Source organism: Saccopteryx bilineata, chromosome 9, assembly GCF_036850765.1.
Source record: "Saccopteryx bilineata isolate mSacBil1 chromosome 9, mSacBil1_pri_phased_curated, whole genome shotgun sequence".
In the NCBI taxonomy this organism is placed as follows: domain Eukaryota; kingdom Metazoa; phylum Chordata; class Mammalia; order Chiroptera; family Emballonuridae; genus Saccopteryx; species Saccopteryx bilineata.
This window is the reverse complement of record NC_089498.1, coordinates 70703432-70728203: the sequence shown is the minus strand read 5'-3', so window position 1 is coordinate 70728203 and position 24772 is coordinate 70703432. Positions and strand designations below refer to the sequence as shown.

General features: G+C 42.6%; 1 protein-coding gene and 1 non-coding gene across 3 annotated transcripts in view; both read left to right on the top strand.

Moving 5' to 3' along the window:
• The first annotated feature begins 2946 nt into the window (after window positions 1-2946).
• The window catches only part of SLC25A16 (solute carrier family 25 member 16), a 46639-nt gene continuing 24813 nt past the window's right edge, over window positions 2947-24772 (top strand). Inside the window, exons 1-4 of one of the 2 annotated variants that reach the window (XM_066243229.1) lie at window positions 2947-3226; window positions 6413-6505; window positions 22363-22496; window positions 23414-23477. In XM_066243229.1, the coding sequence (XP_066099326.1) occupies window positions 3100-3226; window positions 6413-6505; window positions 22363-22496; window positions 23414-23477 (418 nt within the window). In that variant the 5' untranslated portion in view covers window positions 2947-3099. The remainder of the gene's footprint in view (window positions 3227-6412; window positions 6506-22362; window positions 22497-23413; window positions 23478-24772) is intronic. The other variant, XM_066243228.1, reaches the window with a different exon arrangement.
• LOC136313830 (U4atac minor spliceosomal RNA) lies at window positions 13754-13875 on the top strand. Its single transcript, XR_010727257.1, has one exon. It is a non-coding gene; the product is annotated as a U4atac minor spliceosomal RNA (small nuclear RNA).

The window sequence follows — 24772 nt, the reverse complement described above, 5'->3', positions numbered from 1 at the left end:
GATACAATAAATAGATACCAATTAGATATATATGTGGCGATATTGAAAATATAAGTCAGATCTGACTGCTTAGCTCTGTTGGTTAGAGCATCATCCTGAAGTGCAGAGGTTGCTGGGTTCAGTCCCTGGTCAGGGGATATACAAAAACAAATTGAGGTTCCTGTCTCTCTTCCTTTTGCTGCCCCCTCCTTCTTTCGCTAAAATTAATACATTAAAAAAAAAAAAGAAGCCTGACCAAGCAGTGGTGCAGTGGATAGAGCATCAGACTGGGATGCGGGGGACCCAGGTTTGAACCCTATGGTCGCTGGCTTGAGACAAAAGGTCACTGGCTTGAGCCGAAGGTTGCTGGCTTGAGCCGAAGGTTGCTGGCTTGAGCAAGGCGTCACTGGCTCTGCTACAGCCCCACCCCTGTTCAAGGCACATATGGGAAAGCAATCAGTGAACTCTAAGAAGCCGCAACAAAGAATTGATGCTTCTCATTTCTCCCCCTTCCTGTCTGTCTGTCCTGATCTGTCCCTCTCTCTGACTCTCTCCCTATCTCTGTCAAAAAAAAAAAAAAGAAAAAAATTAAGAAAAGAAAATATGAATCAATATAGTTGGAGATAAATGGGAACAGCTGAAGACTGGGAGTCATCAACATATAGATTATAGAAGGTATTTAAAAGTAGGAGGTTGGCTAAGATGTTTTAAAAGTCTTAAAAAAAAGAAAAAGAAATAGCAATAGCTCTTGGAATACAGTAGGCCATGGAGAAGAAACTGAAGTGTCTTTTTGTGTGTGTGTGACACACTAAAGAGAGACAGAGAGAAGGACAGATAGGGACAGACAGCAAGGGAGAGAGATGAGAAACATCAAGTCTTTGTTGTGGCTCCTTAGTTGTTAATTGACTGCTTTCTCATATGTACCTTGATGGGGGGGTGGGGGGCTACAGCAAAGCAAGTGACCCTGTTCTCAAATCAGTGACCTTAGACTCAAGCCAGTGACCTTGGGCTTCAAGCCAGCGACCTTTGTTTTTTTTTTTAAAGATTTAATTTATTCATTCATTATAGAGGAGAGAGAGAGAAGGGAGACACAAGGGGGAAAGAGCAGGAAGCATCAACTCCCATATGTGCCTTGACCAGGTAAGCTCAGGGCCTTGAACAGGCAACCTCAGCATTTTCAGGTCGATGCCCTATCCACTGCGCCACCACAGGCCAGGCACCAGCGACCTTTGCACTCAAGCCAATGACCATGGGGTCATGTCCACAATCCCGTGCTCAAGCCAGTGACCTCATTCTCAAACAGGATGAACCCGTGCTTAAGGTGGCGACCTTGGGGTTTTGAACTTGGGTCCTCCGTGTGTGTCCTAGTCCAATGCTCTATCCATTGTGCCACCACCTGGTCAGGCTCTTTTCTTTTAAAATATTTTATTTATTAATCTTAGAAGATAGAGAAAGGTGAGGTGAGGAGCAGGAAGCATCAATCCATAGTTGCTCTGGTATGTGCATTGACGGGGCAAGGCCGGGGTTTGGAACAGATGTCTGCATTTCACATCATTTTGTCCACTGCACCATCACAGGCTGTGCAGGAACTTCTAAGAGTGTAGGGCAGAGAGTTGGGATTAGTGGGGAGTAGAGCTCAGTGGAATTTGAGAGTTAAGCAGAAGGCACAGATTCAGAAAGGCCTGACAAAGCAGAAGTGTTGGTGTAATTTGTAGAGCTCCAAAAAAAGGAATAATCTGCTTTAGCAACATTTCTTTGTAAGAGATGGAAGTGATAGGGGAGCTAAAGAGTTAGAAATTTGGCTCTAGTAATACTAGCTTTTAGTTATAATCAATGGGATTAATGATTAATGTAAGTAAAAAGCCTTGTTCCAGGAGTTGGATACATGAATGGGCTTATGTTATTTGATGAGGCTGCAAGCAATCCACCTTTGTGTTCTGGCCCAGGAGATCCACAAGCAAGATGGTATCTAACCCTGGGGCTCCAAGGATGTGACAGGGCTGACAAGGACACAGATAAAGAAGTATTGGTCAGCAGATGAAGAAATGCTGGAAGAATCCCTGGACTGCGACTCTTATCTAATTTCTTTTCTCTAAATTTTGAACTCTTTACCTTTCCCTTTCTTCCCCTTACAAAAGAGGTTGGCTGAGATAATGTGTTAAGATAGTATCTGGGGCCTGACCAGGAGGTGGCGCAGTGGATAGAGCCTCGGACTGGAATGCGGATGACCCAGGTTTGAGACCCCTAGGTCGCCACTTGAGCGTGGGCTCATCTAGTTTGAGCAAAGCTTACCAGCTTGGACCCAAGGTCACTGGCTCAAGCAAGGGGTTACTTGGTCTGCTGAAGGCCCACGGTCAAGGCACATATGAGAAAGCAATCAATGAACAACTAAGGTGTCGCAGTGAAAAACTGATGATTGATGCATCTCATCTCTCTCCGTTCCTGTCTGTCCCTATCTAGCCCTTTCTCTGACTCTCTGCCTGTAAAAAAAAAAAAAAAAAAGTTCTGGTTACAGACCCTCCCCCCCCCCCCCCTTCTCAGCAGCACGAACATGGACCCTTTTCCGGTTTCAGTACCGTCAGAAGGAAAGATTGACAGGTCAGGAATTGAGGTTCATTGACAAACAGAAGGCAAAGCTGAATTAGTGGAAGACGGTATAATTTCAGAGGTTCCCGGAAAGAGTCAAGAACCCAATGAAAGGTTAGTTCCGGAAAGGGTTCATTTTAGGGAAGTCAGAATATAATCCGTTGGGCGGATATAGATCGATGGTCACTGTAGGTCAGTGGACAGAGGAGAGTTTCCTGAGTTGGTAGGTTTTGCAGGGACCTTCCCGCTGGCCACAATTCTCTTCTTGCGTCTAAACACGGGAGGCCTGAAAAAAGAAGTCGGCTGTGGCGACGTGTGTAAGGCAGGCTGAGCGGAGGCCGAGAGGCCGGGAGACTCCCGCTTCCGGTCTGGCCCAGACCCCGCCCCTGGGACATCATCAGCCTGCGCCGGCCGCAGGTGCTGCCCGCCGCTCTCTCGCGGCGGAGAGTGCCCTGTTAGCGCCAGCAATGGCCACGGCCCTTTCCCTTGGGCTGTAAATTAGCGACTGAAGCTCCCTACGCGGTACTGGTCGTGATGGCGGCGGCTGCGGCGGCGGCGCTGGCTGCCACCGACTCTCCTCCCGCGATGCCGCAGGCGGCCGGAGCCGGAGGGCCTGCCGCCCGCCGAGACTTCTACTGGCTGCGCTCCTTCCTGGCCGGAGGTGGGTGTCCGCCGAGAGGATCGTGCTCGGGGTGGCAGGGGCAGGTCGGTGCATGCAGCTGCGAGGACATTCTCGGACAATGGCTGCTTCAATGCCTGGCCGGATGTTTGCCCTGATCTGCTGGAATCTTTTTCTGATAATCACTTGGCTAGTGACAGCAGGATCCTGGGGAGGAAGGGCTTGTCTTGGAGCAGCTAAGGAGGTAAAAGTGTTGAACCGGACACCCATTCTTTAGGGTTGGATGGCGGGGAAAGGAGGACGTCTCTTACAAAGACCTCGGAATTTCATTCAGTGAAACATGCTGGGCCCTCCTTTCTTTTAGTAAAGGCCATAGATGACGGAGTGTAGAATTGGATTTTGCTGTTTGCACGAAAGAAAACAAATAGCTTTTAAAACATGATTGGGAAATTGTGCAAAGCTGTCTACAACTAAAACTGGTTTCAGTGGTTCTAGTAAACTCTGCCACAGATACTTGACAGGTAGCTGGTGCAGCCCAACTGCTGGAGTGAAATAGGAAGGCTGTGGTCTGGGCAACTTTTATAAGATGTTTGTTGGGGGAGATAAGGAATTTAGTTTTGGACATGTTACATTTTGTGATGTTGATTAGATATTGAAATAGAGATATGCTGCATGTAAGTGAGTATAACAACCAGAACTCTTATATGCCACTGGTAGTAATGTAAATTGGTACAGCCACTTTGGAGAACTAGTTGAGCAGTTATACATGAAGCTGAACATTTGTATATAATATGATCCAGCAGTTCCACTCCCAGGTATATCCCAATATATGTATTTCTGTTCATGTTTACAATATTCAATGTAGCCCCAAACCAGAAGCAATCAATGTCCATCAATGTTATTACATGTTACCAAAATATGGTACAGTATAAGCACACAATGAAATACCAGGCAACACTCAAAATGAGTAAATTCCTGCCACATGCAGCAATGAATCTCACATGCATAATATTGAACAGAATCAGCCAGGTACAAAGGAAGCCATGCTGTTGTGATTGTATTTGTATAAAGTTCAAAAACAATCAGCATAAGTCTATGGTGTTAGAAATCAGAAGGTTGATTGGTTATTTATGAAAAGGAGGGCAAGTAGTGATTGTGGGAGTACAGAAAGTACTTCTGGGAGGCTGGTAAAGTTTTTTTTCCTTTTTTTCACAGAGACAGAGTCAGAGAGAGAGAGAGAGAGAGGGGCAGACAGACAGGAACAGAGAGAGATGAGAAGCATCAGTCGTTAGTTTTTTGTTGCGGCACCTTAGTTGTTCATTGATTGCTTTCTCATATGTGTCTTTCTTGACCATGGGGCTACAGCAGACCAAGTAACCCCTTGCTTGAGCCAGTGACCTTGGGTCCAAGCTGGTGAGCTTTGCTCAAACCAGATGAGCCTGCGCTCAAGCTGGTGACCTCGGAGTCTCAAACCTGGGTCCTCTGCATCCCAGTCCGATGCTCTATCCACTGCGCCACCGCCTGTCAGGCTAAAGTTTCATTTCTTGATTTGTGTGATCTTTACGTAATTGTATTCACCATTCATTAAGTGGCATACTTATGATATGTGCACTTCTTTTTATGTATCTTTACAGTTAGTTACCATGTAAAATCTATTAAAAGAATGATAAGAACTGAAGACAACAAATATCAGGATCTCTGCAAAGGAATCTTGATTAAGCTGAGTATTGTTTATTTATTTATTTTTTGTGACAAAGAGAGGACAGATAAACAGAAAGGGAGAGAGAAATAAGAAGCATCAATTCTTTGATGTGGCACCTTAGTTGTTCATTGATTGCTTTCTCATATGTGCCTTTATGAGGGGGGGGTACAGCAGACCGAGTGACCCCCTGCTCAGCCAGCGACCTTGGGCTCAAGCTGTTGAGCCTTGCTCAAACCAGATGAGCCACAGCTCAAGCTGGTGATCTCAGAGTTTCCAACCTGGGCCCACTACGTTCCAGTTCGATGCTCTATGTACTGCTCCACTGCCTGGTCAGGCTAAGCTGGGTATTTTGTAGAAGCTTGCATAGTTTTTCTGTTTTTTATTGTTTTTACAATTTTTTTTTGTTTCAAAATCAGGCTTATTAAGGTATAATTTATATATAGTAAAATTCACCCTTAATTAAAATGCATTTTCTACTTATGATAATTTTAATTTATAATATGTTTATCAAGATGTAACCCCATTGTAAGTTAAGGAGCATTTGTACATGTAAGTTACTTTATAAAAGTGTTTTACTTCATTTGGGCTACTAAAACAAAAATACCATAATCTGGGTGGCTTATAAACAACAAACATTTATTTTTCAAAGATCTAGAAGCTGGGAAGTCCAAGGTCATGGTGCCAGCAGATTAAATGAGGACCTTCTTTCTCATAAACAGCATCTTCTTGGTGTCTTTTCATTAGGTGGAAGGAGCCGGTAGTGTCTTGGATCTCATTTATGAGGGCACTAATCCCATGATCATTGCCCTTATAGTGGTTGAATCAAATCACATTTTATATAAATAAACATGTAGAGCCCTCAGGACTTAATCACATCCTAAAAGCTCCACCTCTAAATGTCATCACATTGGGAATTAGTTTTCAACATATGAATTTTGGGGGTGGAGTGCACAAACAACATAGCAAAAAAGTCTCTAGTATCACCTTAGAAGCATGCCAGGCTGGTAGGGCTGGTCGGTATGTATACTCTTTTGCACTTTACCGTCATCCACTTGTCTGCACAGTGACATATGGTAGGGAACAAATAATTGCTGAATTATAATAATAATTATAATAATTGCCGAATGTATAAAAGAATGGTTGAATTTTATAGGTAAAAGTAGGTTATTTCAATGTAAAAGTTATACAGAAAAAGAGGAGGTTACTTCAAACAGAGCCTACAGTTGGGTAAATACCTTCAAGTGTCCCCATAACCACATTTAGCAAGTTTCCCAGAGTTCATCAGGTGTTAGGGAACAGATTTACACTGTTCAAACTTACTATTTTCTTTTTCCTGTTCAAGTTTATTTTTAAGTACGACACATTCAATTAGTAAGTTATAGAGAATGAGGGCCCATCCTTTATCTGCACATCACCATAGAGACCAAATTAAAGCTCCGAGGGTATGTGTTGGCTGAATGAATAATTATTTGCATCTGGAAAAAAATGGTATGCAATTTTCCCCTGATCTCTTACTGTTTTTTTAGGTATTGCAGGATGCTGTGCTAAAACAACAGTTGCTCCTTTGGATCGAGTAAAGGTTTTATTGCAAGCTCACAATCACCATTACAAACATTTAGGTGAGTTAATAGATACTAAAGATAAAAATGAATGAAAACATCCAACTGCAGGCTTGGTTTCTATTTGTAAATTATAGTGGAAATAGGATACAAAAGGGAGTTCAAATTTGGGGCAGATTTTACAAGGGATGTATCTCTTACCTATTTTAATATTTTCATTTGCAATAGAGGTTATAATTATTTTAGGGTACTGATATCCTTTAAACCAAAATCTTTGAATCAATGAAGTACTATTTGTTTATTGGGATTAACGTGTCATACCCTTGACAGGTAGACATACATTAACACAGGGGTCGGGAACCTTTTTGGCTGAGAGAGCCATGAACGCCACATATTTTAAAATGTAATTCTGTGAGAGCCATACAATGACCCCTGTACATGATGCATTATCCAATAAAAATTTGGTGTTGTCCCGGAGGACAGCTGTGATTGGCTCCAGCCACCCGTAACCATGAACATGAGCAGTAGGAAATGAATGAATTGTAATACATGAGAATGTTTTACACTTTTAACATTATTTTTTTTATTAAAGATTTGTCTGCAAGCCAGATGCAGCCATCAAAAGAGCCACATCTGGCTCGCGAGTCATAGGTTCCTGACCACTGCATTAACAGCTCAGCCTGATTAAAAAAAAAATCAAGTCAGTCATGGAGATAAGATTTATTGTTTTAAACATGCCTGCTAAAAATCTTTTTTTTTCAAGATTTTATTTATTGATTTTATTTTTTAGCTAGAGGAGAGAGAGCGCGCGAGAAAAGGGGGTGGGCGGGAGGAGTGGGAAATATCAACTCGAAGTTGCATCTCATATGTTCCTTGTCTGAGCAAGCCCAGGGTTTTGAATGGGCCACCTTAGCATTTCAGGTTGATGCTTTATCCACTGTGCCACCATAGGTCAGGCACCTTCTAGAAATCTTAGTGCAAGCAAGGTTTCAAGAATCCAATGCAATTTATGGGTAAACTTGCATTATTAAAAAATATCAAGCCCTGATCTGACCTGTGGTGATGCAGTGGATAAAGCATTGACTTGGAATGCTGACATCACCGATTTTAAACTACGGGCTTGCCTGGCCAAGGCACATATGGGAGTTGATGCTTTCTGATCCTTCCCCCTTCTCTCTTTCTCACAAAAAAAAATTTTAAAAGTTAAAAAAATATCAAGCCCTTGATTGTTCTGTAAAAACATAAAAACCAGCCATTTAATTAATGTGGACACTAATAATATATCATTGGTTGTAGTAAGAATTTTTGGGCCCTGGTCGGTTGGCTCACGGGTAGAGCATCAGCCCAGCGTGTTGATGTCTCAGGTTCGATTGCCAGTCAGGGCACACAGAAAAAGCGACCATCTGCTTCTCCACCTCTCCCCCTTCTCTCTCTCATACTCTATCTTCCTCTTGCATAGTCATGGCCCTAATGGTTTACACAAGTTAGCCCAGGGTGCTGAGGATGTCTCTATGGCCTTGCTTCAGGCACTAAAATAGCTTAGTTTCCGAGCAATGGAGCAGCAGTCTCAGATGGGCAGAGCATCACTGGGTAGGGAACTTGCCAGGTAGATCCTGGCCAGAGCACATATCGGGAGTCTGTCTTTCTGTCTTCCACCTCTCACTTAATAAAAAAGAATATTAATTGACTAGAAGCAGTGTTTATTATGTATTGTTTAAATGTAAAAATTAAAAAATGGTGGAATCAGACCCTGGCTGGTTGGCTCAGTGATAGAGCATCAACTTGGTGTGTGGAAGTCCTGGGTTCAATTTTAGTTAGGTCACACAGGAAAAGCTACCATCTGCTTCTCCCTTCTCCCTCCCCTTCTCTCTCTCTTTCTCTCTCTCACACTCTCTCTTTCTCTCTCTCTTTCTTTCTTTCTTCTTTTCCCACAGCCATGGCTTAATTAATTCAAGGGCATTGGCTCTGGGAACTGAGGATGGCTTGGTGGAGCTGCCCCCTCAGGTGCTAAAAATAGCTCTGTTGCCAGCACAGGCCCAAGATGGGTTGCTGGGTGGATCCTGGTGGGGGTGCATGTGGGAATCTGTCTATCTCCCATCTTTTCACTTAAATAATGAACTAAAAAATTTTATTTACTTGTTTGTTTTTTAAGAGAGGGGAGACAGAGAAAGGGAAAGAAAAGGGAGAGAGGAGCTGGAAGCATCAACTTCCATATGTACCTTGACCAGGCAAGCCCAGGGTTTTGAAACTGCAACCTCAGCGTTCCAGGTCTAATTCTAATCCACTATGCTACCACAGGTCAGGCAAAGAATAAAAAAATTAAAAAATGGTGGGATCATTGTTTTTTATATAAATAAACGTGTGCTTACACAAAAGGCTAAAGGTTAATGTTTAGTGGTGAGATTAATTTTTTTTTCCTCTGCTTGACCAGGAGGTTGCACAGTGGATAGGGCATTGGCCTGGGACACTAGGATCCATATTTGAAATCCAAGGTTGCCAGCTTGAGTGCAGGTTGATCGTGGGATCATAGATGTGACCCCGTCATCACTGGCTTGAGCCCACCAAAGTTCGCTGGTTTGAAGCCCAAGGTTGCTGGCTTGAGCAAGGCATCACTGGCTTGGTGGGAGCCCCCAAGTCAAGGCACATATGAGGAAGCAGTGAACAACTAAGGTATCATAACAAAGAATTGATGCTTCTCATTTCTCTCCCTTCCTGTCTGTTGGTCCCTGTCTGTCTCTCTCTCTCTAAAAAAAAGTAACAACTTTTGCCTGACCAGGCAGTGATGCAGTAGATAGAGTGTTGTCCTGGGATGCAGACGACCCAGGTTTGAATCCCTGAGGTCGTTGGCTTGAGCGAGGGCTCATCTATCCTGAACCTGGGCTCACTAGCTTGAGTGTGGGGTCACTGACTTGAGCATGGGATCATAGACGTAATCTCATGGTCATTGGCTTGAGCCCAAAGGTTGCTGGCTTGAAGCCCAAGGTTGCTGGCTTTAGGAAGGGGTCACTCACTCTGCTATTGCCCCCTGTCGAGGCACATATGAGAAAGTAATTAATGAACAACTAAGTTGCCACAATGAAGAATTGATGCTTTTCATCTCTCTTTCTCTCTCTCTCTCTCTCTCTTTTTTTTTTTTTTTTTTTTTTTACAGAGACAAAGAGTCAGAGAGAGGGATAGACAGGGACAGACAGACAGGAACGGAGAGAGATGAGAAGCATCAGTCATCAGTTTTTTGTTGCAAGACCTTATTTGTTCATTGATTTCTTTCTCATATGTGCCTTGACCATGGGTCTTCAGCAGACCAAGTAAGCCCTTGCTCGAGCCAGCAACCTTGGGTCCAAGCTTGAGCTTTTACTCAAACCGGATGAGCCCGTGCTCAAGCTGGCGACCTCAGGGTCTCGAACCTGGGTCCTTCCACATCCCAGTCCAACGCTCTATCCACTGCGCCAGCACCTGATCAGGCCATCTCTCTCTCTTCTTGTCTGTCTGTCCCTCTCTCTGTCTCTGTCACAAAAAATAAATAAATGAAAAATAACAATTTTTTTTCCCTCTAAGCCAATGATTTTTCATCTCATGGAACACATAACCTAATTACTAAAATTCTGTGGCACACCAAAAACACATTTTTTGCCAGTCTGACAAAAAATAGGTAATATGCCCTGGCTGGTTGGCTCAGTGGTAGAGCGTCGACCTGGCGTGCAGGAGTCCCGGGTTCGATTCCTGGCCAGGGCACACAGGAGAAGTGCCCATCTGCTTCTCCACCCCTCCCCCTCTCCTTCCTCTCTGTCTCTCTCTTCCCCTCCCACAGCCAAGGCTCCATTGGAGCAAAGTTGGCCCGGGCGCTGAGGATGACTCCTTGGCCTCTGCCCCAGGCGCTGAGGATGGCTCTGTGGCCTCTGCCTCAGGTGCTAGAATGGCTCTGGTTGCGGCAGAGCATCGCCCCCTGGTGGGCATGCTGGGTGGATCCCGGTCGGGCGCATGCGGGAGTTTGTCTGACTACCTCCCTGTTTCCAACTTCAGAAAAATACAAAAAAAAAAAGGAAAAAAAAAAGGTAATATTTTGATTCATTCCCTTCACACCAGATGGTTATTGTTGTGTTGGTTGTTGTCATTTTTTTTTTTTTTTTGACAGAGACAGCAAGAGGAACAGATAGGGACAGATAGACAGGAAGGGAGAGAGATGAGGAGCATCAATTCTTCGTTGAGACACCTTGGTTGTTTAATAATTGCTTTCTCATATGTGCCTCGACCCAGGGGCTCCAGCAGAGCAAGTGACCTCTTCTTCAAGCCAGCGACCTTTGGCTCAAGCCAGCGAACATGGGGTCATGTCTGTGATCCCACCTCAAGCCTGAGACCCCATGATCAAGCTGGTGAGCCCACACTCAAGCAGGATGAGCCCGTGCTGAAGACCATGGTGACCTCTGGGTTTCCAACCTGAGTCCTCTGCGTCCCAGTCTGATGCCTTATCCACAGCGCCACTGCCTGGTCTGGCTGTAGCTCATTTTCTTGTTGATTTTTTTAATACTAAGTCTGTATTTGAAATTGAAAAAAAAAATTAGTACCATCTTTGTGTCTAGCAATGAATTCTTCACCGTATATGAATCCTTTATAAAAACAAATCAGACCTTTGAACTTATTGAGAGCTTATGTTAAACTGGAAAGGAAGGCAATTATTTTTTTTTTGTTATCTCAATTGAGAGTGCAAAGGAGATGAATTTTATTACCCAATATCTTGGAGTGTTTTACTATGTCTGAGCAGGATGGTTTTACTCACTTTAACTTCCTCCCAATGCTAGTCTATGTTGTTTTGTTTACTGATTTGTAATCATTAGATAATATATACGTGTTTATATTAGATTTCACGTTCCATAGGGCCGTGTGCCATGGGTTACAGTGTACCCATGTAAACATTAAAAAAAATCTTTTTAAATTATTTTTTTAAATTAAGTGTGAGAACAGGGGAGGCAGAGAGACAGAACATGGCATGGCCTAGAGCAGGATCCACCAAGGAAACCTCCTATGGTATGATGCTCTGCCCATCTGGGGCATTGTTTGGTTGCTCAGCAACAGCTATTTTTAGTGCTTGAGACAGAGGCCAGGGAGCTGTCCTCAGCACCTGGGGGGGAGGGAGGGAGGGAGGGAGGGAGAGAGAGAGAGAGAGAGAGAGAGAGAGAGAGAGAGAGAAGGGTGAGAAGCGTGAGGGGTGGAGAAGCAGATGGTCACTTCTCCTGTGCATCCTGACCAGGAATTGAACCAGGGACTTCCATATGCTGGCCCACACTCTACCACTGAGCCAACCGGCCAGGGACAAGGGATGCAAAATTTGAAATGAAATTCCTGGAGTGGTATAGTTCATGGAGCTTTATATATTTATATCTATATTTCTCTGTATGTATCTGTATATATGTGTGTGTGTGTGTGTGTGTGTGTATGTGTATGTCTTTATTTTTTAAACATTTTTTTTTTTAGATTTTATTCATTGTAGAGAGGAGAGAGAAGGAGAGAAGTGAGGGACAAGCAGGAAGTATCAACACCCATATGTGCCTTGACCAGACAAGCAGCGTTTCAAACTGGTGACCTCAGTATTCCAGGTTGATGCCCCATTCACTGTGCCACCACAGGCCAGACCTTTTTATTTCTTTTAATATTTTGTGACAGACAGAGATTTACAAGGAGAAGGACAGATAGAGACAGACAGACAGGAAGGGAGAGAGGTGAGGAGCATTAATTCTTTGTTGCAGCATCTTAGTTGTTCATTGATTGCTTTCCCATATGTGCCTTGATCGGGCGGCTCCAGCAGAGCGAGTGACCCCTTGCTGAAGCCAGCAACCTTGGGCTTAGTCAGAAACCTTGGGCTTCAAGCCAGTAACCGTTGGGCTGAAGCCAGCGACCTTTGGGCTAAAGCTTGTGAGCCTGTGCTCAAGTTGGATTAGCCCACGCTCAAGCTGGATGAGACCATGCTCAAGCCGGAGGTCTTGGGGTTTCAAACCTGGGTTCTCTGCTTCCTAGTCTTATGCTTTATCCACTGTGCCAGTGCCTGGTCAGGCTATAAGTATATCTTTAAAATATCAATATACTGTACTAACCATATCCTGACCTGTGGTGGCACAGTGGTAGAGCATTGACCTAGAATATTGAGGTCACTGATTCAAAATCCTGGGATCATCTTGTCAAGGCTTGTATGAGAAGCAATCAGTGAACAACCAAAGTGAAGCAACTATGAGTTAATACACCACACTTTCTTTCTCTTTCCTTCTCTCTAAAAAAATCAATAAAAAATATTTTAAAATATACTAGCCATTAAGAAAGTTATTCTTGGCTTTTTATCATCTTGAAAATGTTTTTGGCATTTTATTCTAAGAAACTTACTTTCTTTTATGTATGCATAAACATTTTTTTTTTTTGTATTTTTCTGAAGTGAGAAGTGGTGAGATGGAGAGACAGACTCCCACATGCACCTGATCGGGATCCACCCGACAAGTCCACCAGTTGTTGACACTCTGCCCTTCTGGGGCGTTGCTCTGCTGGAACCGGAGCCATTCTAGTGCCTGAGGCAGAGGCCACAGAGCCATCCTCAGTGCCCAGGCCAACTTTGTTGAATGGAGCCCTGGGTGTGGGAGGAGACGAGAGAGATAGAGAGTAAGGAGAGGAGGAAGGGTGGAGAAGCAGATGGGCACTTCTCTTTGTGCCCTGGCCGGGAATCAAACCCAGGACATCTGCAGCCCAGACTGACATTCTACTACTGAGCCAACCAGCCAGGGCCAAACATTTAAAAAATATTGGGGGTTTTTGTGTTGTTTATTTTTAAATTTTTATTTATTTATTCATTTTAGAAGGGAGAGAGAGAAAGAGAGAAAAAGAAGGGGGGAGGATCAGGAAGCTTCAACTTCCATATGTGCCTTGACGGGGCAAGCCCAGGGTTTTGAACTGGCAACCTCAGCATTCCAGGTCGACGCTTTATCCACTGCGCCACCACAGGTCAGGCTATATTGGGTTTTTTAAACATGAATAGTCACAGTCAAATAATGAAGATGTGCTATTGAATATAAGTTCTATCTTAGCTTCTTTTTTTTTTTTTTTTTTTTAGATTTTATTTATTCATTTTTATTAAAGAGAGAGAGGGGAGAGAGAGAGAGAGATGGAGAGATAGAGAACAGGGGGAGGAGCAGGAAGCATCAACTCCCATATGTGCCTTGACCAGGCAAGCCCAGGGTTTTGAACCGGCGACCTCAGCATTCCAGGTCGACGCTTTATCCACTGCGCCACCACAGGTCAGGCCTATCTTAGCTTCTTTTAAAAAATGTGTAAACCATGTTTTTCTTGGGGTTGTGCCAATGTCTAGTCAGTGTGTAGTGGGGGCACTACTACTAATGCCAAAACAACCCACATCAACTTGAGCTCTGCTTTACCTTCGTGCAATTTTTGGAAAATTGGGGGAAAAAAATTAAAAACCACAAAACTAAAAATGTGTGACATTTTCAGGTACCAAAATCTACTTTTCATTTTTACTCAAAGTGGATAAATACTCTAATGTATTAGAAATCTTTGACCTTCATTTAACTTTTTATATTCAAATGTAATACAAAAATAGGTAGATGAATTGTAATAGGATTCTTCAAAAATTTTTACTTAAAAAAATGATGTTTTTTTTGCTTGACCAGGCTGTTGTACAGTGGTTAGAGCATTGGCCTGGGGTGCTAGATTCCGAGATTAGAAACCCCGAGGTTGTCTCAGATGTTGCCAGCTTGAGTGCTGGCTTATCTGGCTGGAGCACAGGCTCACCGGCTTGAGTGTGGGATCATAGACATGACTCCATGGGCTCGAACCCCAATGTGGCTGGCTTGAGCCCAAAGATTGCTGGCTTGAGTGAGTGGTTAGTGGCATAGCTGGAGGCCCCCCTGCCCCAGAGGCACATATGAAAAGCAATCAATGAGCAAATAAAGTGCAGCAACTATGAGTTGATGTTCTCATCTCTCTCCCTTCCTGTCTGTCTGTCTCTCTGGCTGTCTCTCCTGTTTAATATATATATATCTTATATATAAATTTAAATATATATATATTTAAATTTCTTGATTTTGGAGAAAGAGAGGAAGGGAGAGAGAGAGAGACAAACATTGATTTGTTGTACCACCTATTGATGTACTTCCTGGTTGATCCTTACGTATGCTAATGGGACAAACCTGCAGCCCCAGTTTATCGGGTCAACATTTTAACCAATTGAGCTACCCGATCAGGGCTAAAAATCTTTATTTTTAATTTTGTTGCTTTTACATTTTTTGAATGTAAATTTTCACAAGCTCATAAAAGTGCAAAAGCAAATGTCTTTCTCCTTCCCTTATTCCTTCCTTTGAATTGAGCAGTTTTACAAGTTTCTTCCATTTCCTTTCAGAGCTAATGTATACATATACAAGCATATGCTTGTGTTTTATCAAATGTCAGTTCCTTCTAATCCTAGCTTGATAAAGTAAGTAAAGATACAGAGAAGGATTTAAATAATACACAAGATTGATATAAAAGATAATAGTGGGGACTTGGTACCCTTCAGGGAACACATAATTTCAAACATTTTTGAAATTTTAAAAATTAAATTAATTTATTTGCGAGAAAGAAAGAGAGAGACAGGAAGGGAGAGAGATGAGAAACATCAACTTGTATTTGTGGCATTTTATTTATTTATTTTATTATTATATTTTTGACAGAGAGAGTCAGAGAGAGGGAGATAGGAAGGGAGAGAGATGAGAAGCATCAATTCTTTGTTGCGGCTCCTTAGTTGTTCACTGATTGCCTTCTCATATGTGCCTTGACCTGGGGGCTACAGCGGAGTGGGTGACCCCTTGCTTAAGCCAGCGACCTTGGGCTTCAAGCCAGTGACCATGGGGTCGCGTCTGTGATCCCACACTCAAGTCAGCAAACCTGTGCTCAATTCAGATGAGCCCCTGTGCAAGCTGGAGACCTAGGGGTTTCGAACTTTGGTCCTCCGCGTCCCAGTCTGATGCTCCACCACCTGGTCAGGCTGTTGTGGCAGTTTAGTTGTTCATTGATTGGTTCTCATACTGTGCCTTAATGGGGTAGGTAGAGGGGTGGCTCCAGCCTAGCCAGGGACACTTTGTTCAAGCCAATGTTGGGCTTCAAGGCATTGACCATGGGGTCATGTCAGTGATCCCATCTCAAGGTGGTGAGCTGGCACTCAAGCTATTAACCTTTAGGTTATGAACCTGGGACCTCAGTATCCCAGGTGTATGCTCTATCCGAAGTGCCACCATAGGTCGGTAAAATTGATTTTAGAGAGAGAAACACCTTTTTTATTTTTCCAGTTAATTTTGCACTCATTGGTTGATTCTTGTATGTGCCCTGACTGGGGATTTAATCTGCAACCTTGGCATATTGGGATATCACTCTAACCAAATGAGCTACCTGTCCAGGGCCCATTTTTGTAACGTTAGCAAAAATTGATCCAATGTTATATAATAAAAGAAATCTCTGTAATAACTGTGTACGGTGTCAGATTCTAGTAGACTTATCAGAGTAATCACTTTGTAAGTTAAATAAATGTCAAATCACTATGTTGTACACCTCAAACTAATTTAACCCTTTGAATAGTGAGTTTTTTTCATGCTCACTGACCCCTGGGAGTGAGTTTTTTCCCCCCCAAAAAATAAAATTAGTTTCAATTCCAGTTTTATTAACTTAAAATCATGTTTGTTTGATAACCAATTTATGGAAATAAGAATTTTTAAATAAAATTTGCCATTTTAACCATTTATTTATTTTTAAAGACTTATTCATTTTAGAGAGGGGGTAGAGAGAAAGAGAGAAAAAGGGGAGGAGCAGGAGGCATCAACTCCCATAAGTGCCTTGACTGGGCAAGCCCAGGGTTTTGAACCGGCAACCTCAGCATTCCAGGTCAACGCTTGATCCACTGCGCCACCACAGGTCAGGCTACATTTGCCTTTTTTTTAATGTTGCCTTACACATGTACGATCATACTCTGGATGGCCAGGCGGTATGAGGACATATGTGAACGTTTGTACTGTTCAAAGGAATTATATTATATGTGAACTAATTTAAAAGTACTTAAAGAAAAAAATTTTCAATTTATTTCCTAAAGTGAAAATAGAATATAGGTTGAAGGGAAAAAAACGGTACAATCATCTCAGTGGATATTTAAAATTCATTTGAAAACATTTAACATTCATTTTTCATGTTTGTCTTTCTGTTATTTTAGTTGAGATTTATGTAAAAGGGAAATGGTTAAATATGGATTTTTAACAGAATTTGAGAATCTGGCTTTTAAAAAAGATTTTATTTATTGATTTTTAAAGAGAGGAGAGAGAGGAGAGTAGGTAGAGCAGCAAGTATCAGTTGTGGTTTCTTCTTGTATGTGCCTCAACCAGGCAAGCCCAGAGCTTCCAACTGGCAACCTCCAGCATCCAGGTCCCCACAGGCCAGGCGTCTTTGGCTTTTTTTTTTTTTTTTTGTGACAGATTCAGACAGAGGGACAGACAGACAGACAGGAAGGGAGAGAAATGAAAAGCATCAATTCTTTGTTGTGGCACCTTAGTTGTTCATTGATTATTTTATCATATGTGCCTTGACCAGGGAGGTTACAGCAGACCAAGTGACTTCTTGCTTGAGCTAGCGACCTTGGGCTCAAGCTGGTGAGCCTTGCTCAAACCAGATGAGCCTTTGCTCAATGTGGCGACCACAAGGTCTCAAACCTATGTCTTCCGCATCCCAGTCCTACGCTCTATCCACTGTGCCATCGCCTGGTCAGGCTCTTTGGCTTTTAATAGAGGAATTTGTCATTCAGATTCTTTTTTTTTGGTATCATTGAGTGATTCACCCACATTCTTATTTTATATCTTTTGTTTATTGTGGTTTTCTTGTCTTCTCCAGTTCTCTTCCCCTGCTCTTTATTAAATTTCCTTTTTCTTAAAGTACTGTATCTATTTTGCTTCTACTAATGGTTTTTCTTAAAATGTATATGATAAAGAGTTTTGAATAATAGTATAATAACCATATAGACCCATACAGAGCATCAAAATAAGCATTATCAGTACAGTTGAAAAATTCTCTAGGTATACTGTCCTTTCATCATTTTACTTCTCCTTCGTCATTGTCAGCCTTCCTGCCCCTACTAGGTAGTTTTCACTCTAAATTTACTTACCATTAAATGGTTACAAACACATTTGAATAAAATTAAACAGGGCTTTACCTTTGCCCCCTCTTCTAGCAAGGGGGACAATGTCTTTAATGGAATTCTTTTTTTAGGTGTGTGCATGAATATATTTAGTTTTCTTATTCATGTATTTTGGGAGAATTTTACATATTATATGTATAGCCATATGCTCATATAACAGAATTATTTTTAATAGACATTTAGTCCATTTAGATATCTACTTTTTTAAAATTAAAAAAAAAATTGAGTTTAGCCTGACCAGGCGGTGGTGCAGTGGGTAGAGTGTTGGACTGGGATGCTGAGGACCCAGGTTTGAGACCCCGAGATCGCCAGCTTGAGCGCAGACTCATCTGGTATGAACAAAGCTCACCAACTTAGACCCAAGGTCGCTGGCTTGAACACGGGGTTACTCGGTCTGCTGTAGCCCCACAGTCAAGGCTCATATGAGAAAGCAATCAATGAACAACTAAGATGTTGCAACGAGCAACGAAAACTAATGATTGATGCTTCTCATCTCTCTCCGTTCCTGTCTGTCTGTCCCTATCTATCCCTCTCTCTAATTCTCTCTCTGTCTCTGTAAAAAAAAAAAAAAAAATTGTTGAGTTTACAGAGAGGAAGGGAGAGAGAATATCAATTTGTTGTTCCACTTATTCGTGCATTCATTGGTTGATTTTTACTTATTTATTTTGTAAGAGTAAGGGAGGTATAGAGGTACACTACTACATGCACCGCTACTGGGATGCACCTGGCAACCCCTGTCTGGGGCTGATGCTGGAATCAGCCCAGCTATCCTAATCACCTGGGGCCGATGTTTGACCCTTTCAAGCTACTGGCTGCGAGAGGAGAAATGAGAGCAAGGGGGAGAGGAAGTGCAAGATAAGCAAATTGTCACTTCTTATGTGTGTCCTGATGGGATCAAACGCAGGATGTCTGCACGCTGGGAAAACGCTCTGTCCACTGAGCCCATGGGCCAAGACCATTGGTTGATTCTTTAAAAATTTTCTTAAACTTAAAAAAAATTATTTATTGCCTGACCAGGTGGTGGTACAATGGATAGAGCGTCAGACTGGGATGCGGAGGACCCAGATTCAAAATCCTGAGGTCACCAGCTTGAGTGTGGGCTCATCTGGTTTGAGCAAGGCTCACCAGTTTGAGCCCAAGGTCACTGGCCTGAGTAAGGGGTCACTTGGTCTGCTGTTCTCCCCCCCTCTGTCAAGGCAACAAAGAACTGATGCTTCTCATCTCTCTCCCTTTCTGTCTTTGCCTATTTGTTTCTCTCTGTCTCTGTCACCAAAATAAATAAATAAATAAATAAATAAATATTTATTTATTTAATTAAAAAATTTTTTTGGGCCCTGGCCGGTTGGCTCAGTGGTAGAGTGTCGGCCTGGAGTGCGGGGGACCCGGGTTCAATTCCTGGCCAGGGCACATAGGAGAGGCGCCCATTTGCTTCTCCGCCCCCAACCCCTCCTTCCTCTCTGTCTCTCTCTTCCCCTCCCGCAGCCAAGGCTCTATTGGAGCAAAGATGGCCCGGGCGCTGGGCATGGCTCCTTGGCCTCTGCCCCAGGCGCTAGAGTGGCTTTGGTTGCGGCAGAGCAACGCCCCGGAGGAGCAGAGCATCACCCCCTGGTGGGCAGAGCGTCGCCCCTGGTGGGCGTGCCGGGTGGATCCCGGTCCAGCGCATGCGGGAGTCTGTCTGTCTCTCCCCGTTTCCAGCTTCAGAGAAATACAAAAACAAAAACAAAAAACAAAAACAAAAACAAAAAAAACAAAAATTTTTTTTGTGTGAGAGATAGAGACAAACAGGAAGGGAGAGAGATGAGAAGCATCAACTCTTAAGGCACTTTAGTTGTTAATTGATTGCTTCTCGTACATGGCTTGACATTGGGGCTCCAGCTGAGCTAGTGACCCCTTGCTCAACCGAGCTACCTTGGACTCAAGCCAGCAACCATGAGATCATTTCAATGATCCCATGCTCAAGCTGGTGACCCCATGTTCAAGCTGGTGAGCCCATGCTCAAGCCCGCGCCCAAGCTGGCGACCTTCCGCATCCCAGTCCAATGCTATATCCACTGCGCCACCGCCTGGTCAGGCGTAACATACACGGGTCGTTGTATGGCCTCACGGAATTACATTTTAAAATATGTGGCATTAATGGCTGTCTCAGCGAAAGGTTCCCAACCCCTGCTCTGTCCACTGTGCCACTTCTGGTCAGGCACATTGGTTGATTCTTGTATGTACCCAAACTGAGAATTGAACCCGCAACCTTGGTGTATCAGGACAACGCTCTAACCAACAGCTACTCAGCTAGGGTTATATTTCTGCTTTTTATAAATTCTTATTAGAGCATTGCCCAGCTTGTGGAAACCCGGGTTTGATTCCCAGTCATGGTACACAGGAGAGGCAACCATCTGCTTCTCTACCATTCCCCCTCCCTCTTTTCTTTCTCTCTCTTCTCCTTCTGTAGTCATGGCTCTAATGGTTCCAGGAAATTGGCGTCGGGCATTGATGATGGTTCCATGACCTCCACTCAGGAGCTAAAAATACCTTTTTTGCCAAGCCATGGAGCAGTGACCCCAGATGGGCAGAGCATCAACCATAGGGGGTTTACTGGGTAGATCCTGGTAGGGGCGCATTCAGGAGTCTGTCTGCCTGCCTCCCTGCCTCTCAATAATAATAATAATAATTCTTATAGGAGATATCTTTTCTTTGATGTTAATAAGTACCTATAATTTTAATTTCTGGGAAGGGATTAAAGGGTTGCTTGAATTCTAAAATTCAAAATGAGCCTAGTGATTTACATTCATATTTGATCAAGTTTTTGTTTGAAATATTTGGAAAGGAACCTGAAATTAAATAGCTTAATAATGGGAATACTAAGTGATATATTTATTGAAAGTATGTACTACAAATGGGATTAGTATTGGTCTATTTTCTTTTATTTAGTAGTACTCTTTTTTTTCTTTTTTTTTTTTTTTGTATTTTTCTGAAGCTGGAAACGGAGAGACAGTCAGACAGACTCCTGCATGCGCCCGACCGGGATCCACCCGGCACGCCCACCAGGGGGCGATGCTCTGCCCCTCCGGGGCATCGCTCTGTTGCGACCAGAGCCCCTCTAGTGCCTGGGGCAGAGGCCAAGGAGCCATCCCCAGCGCCCAGGCCATCTTTGCTCCAATGGAGCCTTGGCTGCAGGAGGGGAAGAGAGAGACAGAGTGGAAGGAGAGGGGGAGGGGTGGAGAAGCAGATGGGCGCTTCTCCTGTGTGCCCTGGCCGGGAATCGAACCCGGGACTTCTGCACGCCAGGCTGACGCTCTACTACTGAGCTAACCGGCCAGGACCTATTTAGTAGTACTCTTTTTTGTTTTTTAAATTTCTTTATTTCCGAAGCTGGAAACGGGGAGGCAGTCATACAGACTCCCGCATGTGCCAACCAGGATCCATCCGGCATGCCCACCAGGAAGCGATGCTTTGCCCCTCTGGGGCATCGCTCTGTTGCATCCAGAGCCATTCCAGCGCCTGAGGCAGAGGCCACAGAGCCATCCCCAGCGCCCGGGCCGCGGGAGGGGAAGAGAGAGATAGAGAGGAAGGAGAGGGGGAGGGATAGAGAAGCAGATGGGCGCTTCTTCTGTGTGCCCTGGCCGGGAATCGAACCTGGGACTCCTGCACGCCAGGCCGACGCTCTACTGCTGAGCCAACCGGCCAAGGCCTAGTAGTACTCTTATGTAAACAAACCACATGTATGTCTGGATCATTCTGTGAAATATTCCTTCATCCTTCTAGATGGCGTGGATCATCTACACTGCCATATATGGACCTTGAATATAAACTGTGTCCGTAAAGTCATGGTGCACTTTTGACCGGTCACAGGAAAGCAACAAAGACGATAGAAATGTGAAATCTGCACCAAATAAAAGGAAAACCCTCCCAGTTTCTGTAGGATGATGTGGCAGCATGTGCACATGCGCAGATGATTACATAACACCGTGTATACAGCGGAGCAGCCCACGGCCATGCCTGTCAAGATGTGACGGTACAGAGGAAAGTTCAGTGTGTTCTGTGGCTCGCTAAATTTGAATTTGTGATCAAAGTGCAACGTGAATATCGGCGCGTCTATAACAAAGCGCCACCACATAGGAATAAATTACTCGGTGGGTTGAGCAGTTTAAGGAAACCAGTAGTTTGGTGGAGAAACCCCGTTCTGGTAGGCCATCAATCAGTCAGTGACAAGTCTGTAGAGGCTATACGGGATAGCTACCTAAGGAGCCCTAAAAAATCTGTGCATGAGCCCACATCGAACTGCACTGAATAGGTATGAAACTGGGAGAGTTTTCCTTTTGTTTGGTGCAGATTTCACATTTCTATCATCTTTTGTTGCTTTCATGGGACTGGTCAAAAGGGCACCATGACTTTACAGACACACTGTATTTCTGTTAATGTCTTTTAGATTGGTATAGTTTAATTTTGTGATAGGTATAAGAGTAATTTATAATTTGTAGCTGTTCTTGCTATAATATGTTTTATATTTTTACATGCAGTGTGCTTATATAACTTAAACAAGTGATATATTTTAAGTAGTATTAACTTCTATAGAAATTACTATTCATGTAATTCCTGAAACAAAATTATATTATGAATGATGGCATTAGTAATCTTTATCTGTGATTGTCATGAAAATTTGAATTTATATAGTTATCTCTGTTTTAATAATATTTTTCATCTAAAAATCTTTCTAAAAATAGGAGTATTTTCTACATTGCGTGCTGTTCCCCAAAAGGAGGGATACCTTGGATTGTATAAAGGGAATGGTGCAATGATGATTCGAATCTTTCCCTATGGTGCAATCCAGTTTATGGCGTTTGAGCATTATAAAACGGTGAACTTTTATTTTGTTTTCTTCTTTTGTGTCCTTAAATATCATACTTGTTTGACAAGGCCTTTGCTTTGGTCTTTAAAGTTACTTTTGATGAATGGGTAAAGTAATGTCTTTTTGAAGGAATAAGATTTCTGATAGTTTAACATTTTAAATATAGCGTCGTTTTGGAGTTTCCTATTCTAGAATCGTTAGTCATTTTTGAGTAAATTTTTTATATTCATGCTTATGAAGAAGAGCCAAAGTATCCTTCAAGTGGATATTAATAAATCCATAAAATAATAATAGCTCTTTTATGTGCTTTTTGTTTCTCAATTGTGGAGAGGAATATTGTGGCTTTGGATTTTCTTACCAAATAAAATAGGAAATCATATTCTAAAATCTGTTTATAAGTAATGATCTAAGCTAACAACTTTTTCCATCTTATTGATCAAGTTTCTCTTTTCTAGCTGACTAAAAGTTTATCTCTCAAGCATCTTAATACAGAAAGGGGTTAAATATGTTAAATTTTACAGGGTATCTTAAAATAAAAAGTAAACAGCAGAGATGAGAACAACATTCTAAGCTAGTCTGTCAGATAGAATGGATGCCCTTTATATATCAAGACTTCATCGTGTATAGAAGTTTTGATGTACAGAGGGCATTAATACTTTGTATTTGTGGTCGTCAATGTGTAGTATGTATATTCAGTAATTCTAAGCTAGATTGCTTCTGTAAAAGTACGAAAATTAGAGCACAAGCTATAGAGGAAATATCTGGCCTCTTTATGATATAACAATATCTTCATATAATTGTGCTCATTTCACTCACATTTCATACTGATTTCATTCTTGCTAGTTCTGTAACTCTTTCGAAATAAATATTAAACAGTGGATAGCATTTAAAAATATCTCATTTAATTTGATGTTTTTGGTTTCTAGTTCATTACTACAAAGCTGGGAATTTCTGGTCATGTGCACAGATTAATGGCTGGATCCATGGCAGGTAAGAGGAGTGGGTATATTTTATTTCTGATAAATTTATTTTCTATTAAAATACTTATTCTGGTTTAGGTGATATGTATGACATTGATTAAGTAGCCTACATTTGTTTTCTTTCTTTTTTTTTTTTTAGCAAGAGAGACAGAGACAGAGGGACAAATAGAGACAGGCAGGCAGGAAGGGAGAAAGATGAGAAGCAGCAGTTATTTGTTGTGGCTCCTTAGTTGTTCATTGACCGCTTTCTCATATGTGCCTTGACTGGGGGCTACAGCAGAGTGAGTGATCCCCTTGTTCCAGCTAGTGACCTTAGGCTCAAGCCAGCAACCATGGGGTCATGTGTATGATCCCACACTTAAGCCAGCAACCACACTCTTAAACTAGTGAGCCTGTGCTCAAACTAGGTGAGCCCACACTCAAACCGGATGAACCTGCGCTCAAGCCAGTGACCTTATGATTTCGAACTTGGGTTCTCTGTGTCCCAGTCTGATGCTCTATCCACTGCACCACCGCCTGGTCAAGCTAGATTTTATTTATTTATTTATTTATTTTTAAAGTGAATTTTTTTTTATTTTAATTTTTTTAATTCATTTTAGAGAGGAGAGAGAGAGACAGAGAGAGAGAGAGAGAGAGAGAGAGAAAGAGATAGAGAGGAGAGAGAGACGGGGGAGGAGCTGGAAGCATCAACTCCCATATGTGTCTTGACCAGGCAAGCCCAGGGTTTCGAACCGGCGACCTCAGCATTTCCAGGTCGACGCTTTATCCACTGTGTCACCACAGGTCAGGCCGATTTTATTTTTTTAAAGAATTGTCTTATAGTCTTTTCTGAGATCGAATTTTTTTTCTCTTATGTTTATTTTATTGATTTTAGAGAGAGAGGAAGGGAGAGAGACAGACAGGTACATTGATATGTTCCTGTATGTACCCTGACCAGGGATCAAACCAGCAACCTTTGAGCTTCTGGTCAATGTTCTAAACAACTGAGCTATCTGGGCAGGGATTTTTTGTTGTTTTAGAACTGTGCTATATTCCAAAGTATGAATATACTATGATTTATTTTATCAGTCTACTATTGATTGACATTTGTCATATTTTCAGTTTTAATTTCACAAATAATGCATTGTACTTGTGTGACAATATCTGTAAATTTTTAGAAGGGAAATTACTTTAGCAACGGATATGTGCATATAGGGGGTCCTTGGGTTAAGACACAGTTCTGTTCCTACAGCAGTGACATAACCTAAATTTTGGTGTGAGTTGAAACACAGTCTAGCTTAAGTCACTTACCTATCCTAGCACAGT